General features: G+C 52.8%; 1 protein-coding gene across 1 annotated transcript in view; it reads right to left on the bottom strand.

Moving 5' to 3' along the window:
* Positions 1-1,244: 1,244 nt before the first annotated feature.
* The window catches only part of LOC106595073 (threonine--tRNA ligase 1, cytoplasmic), a gene marked incomplete at its 5' end in the record, with an annotated part of 40,137 nt that continues 28,390 nt past the window's right edge, over positions 1,245-12,991 (bottom strand). Inside the window, 1 exon segment of the mRNA XM_045712306.1 lies at positions 1,245-1,954. Within this exon segment, the coding sequence (XP_045568262.1) occupies positions 1,806-1,954 (149 nt within the window).

Genomic DNA, 12,991 nt, shown 5'->3' with positions numbered 1-12,991 from the left:
ATAATGGATGGTAGTCATGGATAATGATGGATGGGAGTCATGGATAATGATGGATGGTAGCCATGGATCATGATGGATGGTAGTCATGGATAATGATGGATGGTAGTCATGGATAATGATGGATGGTAGTGAATAATTTAGATTGAAATATAGTCCACTCCGGACCAGCTAAATGTTCACATTAGCAACATAGGGATATACAACCCCAACACAACACTCACCGTTGTTCCAAATGCATTACTATTGTCTCACGTTAATCAGAACAGCCCTGATCAACAGCAGGGGTCTGGGACAAGGTAGAACGCGCGGTGAAATCAGGCCAGGTGTCCAAAGCTGCAGTCGGATTGGCTCAGCTCCTCCGGGAGGGGAGGCACAGAGAGAAAAGGCGGGTCTTCCCTGTGGCTCAGTTGGTAGAGCATGGTGTGCGCAATGCCAGGGTTGTGGGTTCGATTCCCACGGGGGCCAGTACAAAACAAAAAAAATGAAATGTATGTAAGTCGCTCTGGATAAGAGCGTCTGCCAAATGACTAAAATGTAAATGTAGTGTCAGGTCCCACCAGTCAATATAATTTGCTTCATTATGATGTAAAAGTAAAGACTGATCCTAGATCAGCACTCCTACTCTAAGACGCTTTGCGAATACGGGTCCGGATAAGACAAGCTTGTCACTAGCCCACCGGCACGTAAGCTATTGCAGAATAATTACTGGGGACTGAGACAGGGGTTGGGAGACACTATGGCCTAGTCCAATGTCACCCCTGGACAGAGCCAGCCAGGAAGTAGTTTACAGTACAAATAGATTAAAACAAGGTTTGGATGTAACACCGATACAGATGATGTGCATGAGGTAAAAGTAATACAGATAACTAGCTCTATCCATGCTTGACTTAAAAATATCTGATGTTCTAGCTAGCTAGTTGATGCTCTAGCTAGCTAGTTGATGTTCTAGCTAGCTCACCCAAAGCAGGCATTTCTCCTCCTCGCTGCTCTGCAGGACTACATGATCATGATGTTGTGGCTGTAACATTTAATGTACACTAGAACTAGCTAGCTATATCAGATAGACATTTTCAGGAAAAGCAGCTCATTGGTTCGACATTGACATCTAGCCATCAACACAGGGCTTCTACTAATAGGGTTCTGCACAGCTTCCATTTCCTTTATCAATAAACCAACCAAACTTTACAAGAGTGGTGCTATTTTGGACAGGGCCGGTGATAGGACAATGGATAACAAAACCAAACTAATGTAAGAAATATTTTATTTTTTACGTTTTCAAAATTGCATTACATATTTACAATTCTTTGATGTCATGAAAACGGTTGTTCCTACAGTTGACAGCAGTGAACTCCACTTGTTACAGTAATGTAAAACTTACGGTCACTTTCTGGTTTCCCTTTGTAATGTAAACCAATGAGGAGAAAGAGGCAAAGTGGTATAAATCAATTTAAAGTAGAGGTCATCCCTTGTAACAGTTCTACAAGCAGATCATCAACAGTATCATGAGTTTCACAGATTACAAGAGAGGACATTGGAGGTTCCATTGAAAGAATCGTGATTGTTTTATCAAAACGTTAAACGAATTAGAATGCGATTTCAAAAAGCCCCCCACAAAAAAAACCTGTTTATTAAGAAATGCGGACAGAGATGCGTAGTCAAGTTAAGTAAAAGACAGGCCGAGCGAGTGAGTTGCCTCTAAGGACTCGGGAGTTCTGCACTTTCGGTTTGACTCAAAGTTGAACCAGTGAAAAAAGTTGAAATCCTCGATGAGATGCGGTTCACTGAACAGGACCGTCCGAGTGGTATCAGAATTCCTCCTCTGCGTTGCGGCTGCGTGAGGCCTTCAGCTGTTGGAGACGCTTCATACACTCATGGACGCAGCGCTCGCCGTGCACCTTGTTGTCACGCGTGCGCACGTTCACCGTCTCACTGGTCTTCTCCTTCTCTCCCACAACTGGACAGAAAAGAAAGAGAATTTCGTTATCATTTAAAATGTCTTGACTGTTTAGTGATAAACAAAACTGTAAATTGCTTCTCTGTTACGCTTTCAAGTATGGATCTCTGAGATGACCAGTCGATTCCAGCTGTCTATTTAACACATCTGTAGTTTTCTGATCATATTGAAACTCCCTGCTGCATGTTGCTCTGGTTGTCGTCGTCTAATAACATGTGAAAATATATTAAATAGACGCTCAAAAACCTATAGAATGAGATTTAATGGTCAGCTTAACATTTTTTTTTATGTTGTTCAAGGCTCAAACTCCCATGATTCCATTTGGAAAAACCACTCCCACTATCACCGACCGAAGGTGCAGCTCCGGCAGCCATTGTGCACTTTCTAAACAGCCTAAATTAAACTAAATCTAAACATTTTCACGTCGAATTACTTTTAAACATTCATACATTTTATTAGTTCCAATAGGCCTCCAGTGTTGTTGGATGGCTGCTTGGACAGTTGAGGCTGTATTTGCCAGTTATCGTTGAACACACCATTTCAGATGCAGCAGGTTTAGCTAGCTAGCATTGCTAACGTCACGTTAGCACCAAAGAGAGGCTGAGAGACTACGATTCCGTAATGATTTGCCTGTAAATTTCATAATAAATGTGTTCTTCTAACAGGCCGACGTGTAGTTAGACAGTCGCTAAGATGTAACTCCGCTGTTATTGTTGCAAACACATTTCAGATCTAGCAGTCGGGCTAGCTAGCTTGTTAACTAGTTAGTTAGCAGCTACATACAAATCATTTGAGTGTATTGCAGTTGATTGGTGACAATGACATGAACATAACTTGTTTGGAATGTGGTTTAAAACCTCAAGGAGCCGCCCCTTTTTGCCCTAAAATGACATACCCAAATCTAACTGCCTGTAACTCAGGCCCTGAAGCAAGGATATGCATATTCTTGATACCATTTGAAAGGAAACATATTTTACCACTGTGGAAATGTGAAAGAAATGTAGGAGAACACAATAGATCTGGTAAAAGATAATACAAAGATCCAACCGTTTGGTATTGTTTTTGTACCATCATCTTTCAAATGCAAGAGAAAAGGCTATAACGTATTATTCAAGCACAGCTGCAATTTAGATGTTGGCCACTAGAGGGCAGCAGTGTACATTCAACGTTTTAGACTGATCCAATGAACCACTGCATTTCTGTTCAAAATGTATCAACACTGCCCAAATGTACCTAATTGGTTTATTAATACATTTTCAAGTTCATAACTGTGCACTCTCCTCAAACAATAGCATGGTATTATTTCACTGTAATAGCTACTGTAAATTGGACAGTGCAGTTAGATTAACAAGAATTTAAGCTTTCTGCCAATATCAGATATGTCTATGTCCTGGGAAATGTTCTTGTTACTTACAACCTCATGCTAATCACATTAGCCTACATTAGCTAAGATGAAACGGTTAGATACCCGGACTGTCTGCATTGACCCCCGTTTTCACTAAGAGTTTGCAACTAACCGTTTCATCTTAGCGACTGTCTTAACAATTTTCAATGACGGCCTACCGGGGAACAGTGGGTTAACTGCCTTGTTCAGGGGCAGAACGACAGATTTTTACCTTGTCAGCTCAGGGATTCGATCATGCAATCTTTCGGTTACTAGGCCACCCGCGCCGCCACCCGCGCCTCCAACCACCCGCGCCGCCAACCACCTGCGCCGCCAACCACCCGCGCCTCCAACCACCTAGACCACCCGCGCCGCCACCCAGGCCACCCGCGCCGCCAACCACCCGCGCCGCCAACCACCTAGACCACCCGCGCCGCCACCCAGGCCACCCGCGCCGCCAACCACCTAAACCACCCGCGCCGCCAACCACCTAAACCACCCGCGCCTCCAACCACCCGCGCCTCCAACCACCCGCGCCTCCAACCACCCGCGCCTCCAACCACCTAAACCACCCGCGCCTCCAACCACCTAACCCACCAGCGCCTCCAACCACCCGCGCCTCCAACCACCCGCGCCTCCAACCACCCGCGCCGCCAACCACCAGCGCCGCCAACCACCTAAACCACCAGCGCCTCCAACCACCTAAACCACCCGCGCCGCCAACCACCTAAACCACCCGCGCCCAACCACCTAAACCACCCGCGCCTCCAACCACCCGCGCCTGCAACCACCTAAACCACCCGCGCCTGCAACCACCTAAACCACCCGCGCCTCCAACCACCCGCGCCTCCAACCACCTAAACCACCCGCGCCTCCAACCACCTAAACCACCCGCGCCTCCAACCACCCGCGCCTGCAACCACCTAAACCACCCGCGCCTGCAACCACCTAAACCACCCGCGCCTCCAACCACCCGCGCCTCCAACCACCTAAACCACCGCGCCGCCAACCACCTAAACCACCCGCGCCTCCAACCACCTAAACCACCCGCGCCGCCAACCACCCGCGCCGCCAACCACCCACGCCTCCAACCACCCACGCCTCCAACCACCTAGACCACCCGCGCCGCCACCCAGGCCACCCGCGCCGCCAACCACCCGCGCCTCCAACCACCTAGACCACCCGCGCCGCCACCCAGGCCACCCGCGCCGCCAACCACCCGCGCCGCCAACCACCTAAACCACCCGCGCCGCCAACCACCTAAACCACCCGCGCCTCCAACCACCCGCGCCTCCAACCACCCGCGCCTCAACCACCAGCGCCTCAACCACCTAAACCACCCGCGCCTCCAACCACCCGCGCCTCCAAGGGTCTGAATACTTATAAAAAGGTACCCTTTTTTATTATTTTTAATACATTTGTTTTCGCTTTGTCATTATGGGGTATTGTGATGTCATTATGGGGTATTGTGATGTCATTATGGGGTATTGTGATGTCATTATGGGGTATTGTGATGTCATTATGGGGTATTGTGTGTAGATTGATGAGGAAAATGTTTTATTTCATCCATTTTAGAATAAGGCCGTAACAAAATGTGGAAAAAGTCACGGGCTCTGAATACATTTCATTCAGGACAATATATTATTTCTAATGATGTACATTTGGGTTGCACAGTACGCTGTGATCAATTGCTGGTAGTTAAAACCAGGAACTGAAAGCGTCCCATTGTTTCCTATAGGAGAAATAGGGGGCATGACTGTCTATTTCACCAAATATCTCACAATGTGTATATTTAGATTTTTTTTCCCAAGTTGGTCACCATTTTACAAAATCAGGAGAATCTCCTTTTGTAATGATGTAAATCTGGCCAGCGAGCTCAGCTGTCATCCATCACTAGACCAGAAACTCAGAAGTGAATATTTATTCCTTACTTCCTCATTACAGTTGACGCCGTCGAGTTGCAGATGTTCACTTTCTACACAGTTTCTCCAGTTGTTTTGTCCTAAGAACAGATTGTAGTGGTAAAATAAAAAGGGATACATTTGTTGGTGCCATTTAGGGGAAATGGAGTTGTAAGCAGCACTCTGGTCAGAAGAGGCTCAGCGAAGTTTCAATTCATTTGGGTTCGCGCTAATGTTCCGGGTTCGCGCTAATGTTCCGGGTCCGCGCTAATGTTCCGGGTTCGCGCTAATGTTCCGGGTCCGCGCTAATGTTCCGGGTTCGCGCTAATGTTCCGGGTTCGCGCTAATGTTCCGGGTTCGCGCTAATGTTCCAGCTTAGCCAACGTTCTTTGGCCGTTTTTCAGCCTTGGGTGAATTTTGACTCGTTCTATTGTCCAGCCTACTTGTGTTATCTTTTTGTTTTTCCCAGGGCCCGTAAGTAAACATTTCTTGTTAGTCTAAACAGGATGTTTACGACGCATGTGACGAATACAATTTTATTAATAAATTTAAAAAAATTATTGAGTGTTTTGCAGTTAGTGACAACGACATTAACATACACTGAGTGAACAAAACATTAGGAACACCTTCCTAATATTGAGTTGCACACCCTTTTGCCCTCAGAACAGCCTTAATTCATCAGGGTAATGGACTCTACAAAGTATCGAAAGCGTTCCACAGGGATGCTGGCCCACCTTGACAAAATCTTCCCAGAGTTGTGTCCAGTTGGCTGGATGTCCTTTGGGAGGTGGACCATTGTTGATACACACAGGAAACTGTTGAACGTGAAAATCCGAGCACAGTCAAACCGGTAGGCCTGGCACCTACTACCATAACCCGTTCAGAGGCACCTAAATATTTTGTCTTGCCCGTTCACCCTCTGAATGGCACACACACACACACACAGACTCCATGTCTCAATTGTCTCAAGGATTAAAAATCCTTCTATAGCCCGTCTCTCCCCCTTCATCAACACTGATTGAAGTGGATTTAGCAAGTCACATCAATAAGGGATCATATCTTTCACCTGGTCAGTCTGTCATATTCTGTACACTGTATATTCAGCATCACATTCACGCAAGCATTATAATAGATTTACAACCCAAAAGTAAAGGGAAATGACCTCAACTTATGACATAAGCAATATATTTAGACTAAGCTTCATCTGGGCTTGAGAGCCAGCTAGCTAATATAAACGCAGGCTAACTAGGTGGATCATTGCTTCCTGCGAGATGAAATGCACCCTGGGAATCGTAGTATGTTGCAGATGAGGGCAATACAGAAGCTTCAAAATGACAAAAACGAGGAATCGTCCAGTATGACTAACAAAAACAAAATATGTATTAAATATTTCAGTAGTGTATATACTGTACACTAACAGCATAATAATTGGTTATAAAAAGGTTTAAACTAAAAGGTTTAAGCTAATTAATAGCCACCGGGCTAATTAATAGCCACCGGGCTAATTAATAGCCAGAGTCCTTGAGCTACCTAGCTAGCCATCTGACTATCTGCCACTATTTACCACTGGTACACTCCTTCCCGAGAGTCGGGGGGTTGTCTGGGGATGTCTGTTGACACGGCAGGAGTCGAGGAATGTTAAAATCATTTTCACTGTCAGGGGCGTCTCTCTGCTACTTGCCACTGTAGGTCTGGGCTGAGGTAGTTCATTTCACCTCTCAGCCTGTGTCGTGGGCGGAGTTTCTCGTTAAGAGTGTTTAATGACTTGCGCTGTTAACGCGGCAAATACAGGGGAGGATAAGGAGCACACATGAATCATTCATGATTCCACTCGTTCAGCGGTAGAGGCACGATTAGAACGCCGATCAAGAAGTCTTTTGAGCGATGATCAACGCGGGGAAAGAAAGTGGGTAAATTATAAAAAAGCTAACTGGTGTTTTAGTGTGTTTATCCTCCGCTACATCCCTGGCTGGGTCTGGAAAAACACATTCATAAAACATCAATATCCTGCCAGGCAGGATTGAATCTACATTTTTCCGATATTTCAAGTACCAACTTGAGAAAATGTCTGATTTTCAAGGTATTCCAGTACTTGAATTTCAGAGTGTCATAGCGTTTTGCCAGTAACCGAAAGGTTGCTGGATTAAATCCCCGAGCTGACAAGGTAAAAACATGTAATTCTGCCCCAGAGCAAGGCAGCCCCCCGCATTTCTCTGATTCAGAGGGGTTGGGTTAAATGTGGAAGACACATTTCAGTTGAAGGCATTTAGTTGTACAAATGACCAGGTATCCCCCCTTTCCTTATACAAATGACCAGGTATCCCCCCTTTCCCTATACAACTGACCAGGTATCCCCCCTTTCCCTATACAACTGACCAGGTATCCCCCCCTTTCCTTATACAACTGACCAGGTATCCCCCCTTTCCCTATACAAATGACCAGGTATCCCCCCCTTTCCCTATACAAATGACCAGGTATCCCCCTTTCCCTATACAACTGACCAGGTATCCCCCCTTTCCTTATACAAATGACCAGGTATCCCCCCTTTCCTTATACAAATGACCAGGTATCCCCCCTTTCCCTATACAACTGACCAGGTATCCCCCCTTTCCTTATACAACTGACCAGGTATCCCCCCTTTCCCTATACAACTGACTACCCTAGACCCTGCCACCCAGCCCAAAGCCCATACCCTAGACCCCACCACTCAGCCCAAAGCCCATACCCTAGACCCCACCACTCAGCCCAAAGCCCATACCTTGACCCCACCACCCAGCCCAAAGCCCATACCCTAGACCCCACCACCACCACTCAGCCCAAAGCCCATACCCTAGAACCCACCACCCAGCCCATACCCTAGACCCCACCACCACCACTCAGCCCAAAGCCCATACCCTAGACCCCACCACCACCCAGCCCAAAGCCCATACCCTAGACCCCACCACCACCCAGCCCAAAGCCCATACCCTAGACCCCACCACCACCACTCAGCCCAAAGCCCATACCCTAGACCCCACCACCACCACTCAGCCCAAAGCCCATACCCTAGACCCCACCACCCAGCCCAAAGCCCATACCCTAGACCCCACCACCCAGCCCATACCCTAGACCCCACCACCACCACCACTCAGCCCAAAGCCCATACCCTAGACCCCACCACCACCCAGCCCAAAGCCCATACCCTAGACCCCACCACCACCACTCAGCCCAAAGCCCATACCCTAGACCCCACCACCACCCAGCCCAAAGCCCATACCCTAGACCCCACCACTCAGCCCAAAGCCCATACCCTAGACCCCCCCACCACCACTCAGCCCATACCCTAGACCCCCCACCCAGCCCAAAGTCCATACCCTAGACCCCGCCACCCCACTCAGCCCAAAGCCCATACCCCACCACCACCACCACCACTCAGCCCAAAGCCCATACCCTAGACCCCACCACCCCCACTCAGCCCAAAGCCCATACCCTAGACCCCACCACCACCACTCAGCTCATACCCTAGACCCCACCACCACCACCCAGCCCATACCCTAGACCCCACCACCCCCACTCAGCCCAAAGCCCATACCCTAGACCCCACCACTCAGCCCAAAGCCCATACCCTAGACCCCCCCACCACCACCTAGCACAAAGCCCATACCCTAGACCCCACCACCCAGCCCAAAGCCCATACCCTAGATCCCCCCACCACCACTCAGCCCATACCCTAGACCCCCCCACCACCACTCAGCCCATACCCTAGACCCCGCCACCACCACTCAGCCCAAAGCCCATACCCTAGACCCCGCCACTCAGCCCAAAGCCCATACCCTAGACCCCCCCACCACCACCCAGCCCAAAGCCCATACTCTAGACCCCACCACCACTCAGCCCAAAGCCCATACCCTAGACCCCGCCACCCAGCCCAAAGCCCTTACCCTAGACCCCGCCACCCAGCCCAAAGCCCTTACCCTAGACCCCACCACCACTCAGCCCAAAGCCCATACCCTAGACCCCCCACCACCCCTCAGCCCATACCCTAGACCCCCCCACCCGGCCCAAAGCCCATACCCTAGACCCCGCCACCCCCACTCAGCCCAAAGCCCATACCCTAGACCCCCCCACCACTCAGCCCAAAGCCCATACCCTAGACCCCACCACTCAGCCCAAAGCCCATACCCTAGACCCCACCACCACCACTCAGCCCAAAGCCCATACCCTAGACCCCACCATCTAGCCCAAAGCCCATACCCCACAGCCCATACCCTAGACCCCGCCACTCAGCCCATACCCTAGACCCCACCACCACCACCCAGCCCAAAGCCCATACCCTAGACCCCACCACCACCCAGCCCAAAGCCCAGACCCTAGACCCCACCACCCAGCCCAAAGCCCATACCCTAGACCCCACCACCACCACTCAGCCCAAAGCCCATACCCTAGACCCCACCACCACCCAGCCCAAAGCCCATACCCTAGACCCCACCACTCCCAGCCCAAAGCCCATACCCTAGACCCCACCACCACCACCCAGCCCAAAGCCCATACCCTAGACCCCACCACCACCCAGCCCAAAGCCCATACCCTAGACCCCACCACCCAGCCCAAAGCCCATACCCTAGACCCCACCACCACCACTCAGCCCAAAGCCCATACCCTAGACCCCACCACTCAGCCCAAAGCCCATACCCTAGACCCCCCACCACCACTCAGCCCATACCCTAGACCCCCCACCCAGCCCAAAGTCCATACCCTAGACCCCGCCACCCCCACTCAGCCCAAAGCCCATACCCCACCACCACCACCACTCAGCCCATACCCTAGACCCCACCACCCCCACTCAGCCCAAAGCCCATACCCTAGACCCCACCACCACCACTCAGCTCATACCCTAGACCCCACCACCACCACCCAGCCCATACCCTAGACCCCACCACCCCCACTCAGCCCAAAGCCCATACCCTAGACCCCACCACTCAGCCCAAAGCCCATACCCTAGACCCCCCCACCACCACCCAGCACAAAGCCCATACCCTAGACCCCACCACCCAGCCCAAAGCCCATACCCTAGACCCCCCACCACCACTCAGCCCATACCCTAGACCCCGCCACCACCACTCAGCCCAAAGCCCATACCCTAGACCCCGCCACTCAGCCCAAAGCCCATACCCTAGACCCCCCACCACCACCCAGCCCAAAGCCCATACCCTAGACCCCACCACCCAGCCCAAAGCCCATACCCTAGACCCCACCACCACTCAGCCCATACCCTAGACCCCGCCACCCAGCCCAAAGCCCTTACCCTAGACCCCCCACCACCCCTCAGCCCAAAGCCCATACCCTAGACCCCCCACCACCCCTCAGCCCATACCCTAGACCCCCCCACCCAGCCCAAAGCCCATACCCTAGACCCCGCCACCCCCACTCAGCCCAAAGCCCATACCCTAGACCCCCCACCACTTAGCCCAAAGCCCATACCCTAGACCCCACCACTCAGCCCAAAGCCCATACCCTAGACCCCACCATCTAGCCCAAAGCCCATACCCTAGACCCCACCATCTAGCCCAAAGCCCATACCCTAGACCCCACCATCCAGCCCAAAGCCCATACCCCACAGCCTATACCCTAGACCCCGCCACTCAGCCCATACCCTAGACCCCGCCACTCAGCCCATACCCTAGACCCCACCACCACCACCCAGCCCAAAGCCCATACCCTAGACCCCACCACCACCACCCAGCCCAAAGCCCATACCCTAGACCCCACCACCACCACCCAGCCCAAAGCCCATACCCTAGACCCCAACACCACCACCCAGCCCAAAGCCCATACCCTAGACCCCACCACCACCACCCAGCCCAAAGCCCATACCCTAGACCCCACCACCACTCAGCCCAAAGCCCATACCCTAGACCCCACCACCACCACCCAGCCCAAAGCCCATACCCTAGACCCCACCACCACCACCCAGCCCATACCCTAGACCCCACCACTCAGCCCATACCCTAGACCCCACCACCCAGCCCATACCCTAGACCCCACCACCCAGCCCATACCCTAGACCCCACCACTCAGCCCATACCCTAGACCCCACCACTCAGCCCATACCCTAGACCCCACCACCCAGCCCATACCCTAGACCCCACCACCCAACCCAAAGCCCATACCCTAGACCCCCACCCAGCCCAAAGCCCATACCCTAGACCCCACCACCCAGCCCATACCTTAGACCCCACCACCCAGCCCATACCCTAGACCCCACCACCCAGCCCAAAGCCCATACCCTAGACCCCACCACCACCACTCAGCCCAAAGCCCATACCCTAGACCCCACCACCACCCAGCCCAAAGCCCATACCCTAGACCCCACCACTCAGCCCAAAGCCCATACCCTAGACCCCACCACCACCACCCAGCCCAAAGCCCATACCCTAGACCCCACCACCACCCAGCCCAAAGCCCATACCCTAGACCCCACCACCCAGCCCAAAGCCCATACCCTAGACCCCACCACCACCACTCAGCCCAAAGCCCATACCCTAGACCCCACCACCCAGCCCAAAGCCCATACCCTAGACCCCCCACCACCACTCAGCCCATACCCTAGACCCCCCACCCAGCCCAAAGTCCATACCCTAGACCCCGCCACCCCCACTCAGCCCAAAGCCCATACCCCACCACCACCACCACTCAGCCCATACCCTAGACCCCACCACCCCCACTCAGCCCAAAGCCCATACCCTAGACCCCACCACCACCACTCAGCTCATACCCTAGACCCCACCACCACCACCCAGCCCATACCCTAGACCCCACCACCCCCACTCAGCCCAAAGCCCATACCCTAGACCCCACCACTCAGCCCAAAGCCCATACCCTAGACCCCCCCACCACCACCCAGCACAAAGCCCATACCCTAGACCCCACCACCCAGCCCAAAGCCCATACCCTAGACCCCCCACCACCACTCAGCCCATACCCTAGACCCCGCCACCACCACTCAGCCCAAAGCCCATACCCTAGACCCCGCCACTCAGCCCAAAGCCCATACCCTAGACCCCCCACCACCACCCAGCCCAAAGCCCATACCCTAGACCCCACCACCCAGCCCAAAGCCCATACCCTAGACCCCACCACCACTCAGCCCATACCCTAGACCCCGCCACCCAGCCCAAAGCCCTTACCCTAGACCCCCCCACCACCCCTCAGCCCAAAGCCCATACCCTAGACCCCCCACCACCCCTCAGCCCATACCCTAGACCCCCCACCCAGCCCAAAGCCCATACCCTAGACCCCGCCACCCCCACTCAGCCCAAAGCCCATACCCTAGACCCCCCACCACTTAGCCCAAAGCCCATACCCTAGACCCCACCACTCAGCCCAAAGCCCATACCCTAGACCCCACCATCTAGCCCAAAGCCCATACCCTAGACCCCACCATCTAGCCCAAAGCCCATACCCTAGACCCCACCATCCAGCCCAAAGCCCATACCCCACAGCCTATACCCTAGACCCCGCCACTCAGCCCATACCCTAGACCCCGCCACTCAGCCCATACCCTAGACCCCACCACCACCACCCAGCCCAAAGCCCATACCCTAGACCCCACCACCACCACCCAGCCCAAAGCCCATACCCTAGACCCCAACACCACCACCCAGCCCAAAGCCCATACCCTAGACCCCACCACCACCACCCAGCCCAAAGCCCATACCCTAGACCCCACCACCACCCAGCCCAAAGCCCATACCCTAGACCCCACCACCACCA

The sequence above is a fragment of the Salmo salar genome, unplaced genomic scaffold (assembly GCF_905237065.1).
Source record: "Salmo salar unplaced genomic scaffold, Ssal_v3.1, whole genome shotgun sequence".
Taxonomy (NCBI): Eukaryota; Metazoa; Chordata; class Actinopteri; order Salmoniformes; family Salmonidae; genus Salmo; species Salmo salar.
The sequence above is the reverse complement of the archived record's forward strand: the minus strand, read 5'-3'. Positions and strand labels throughout refer to the sequence as shown.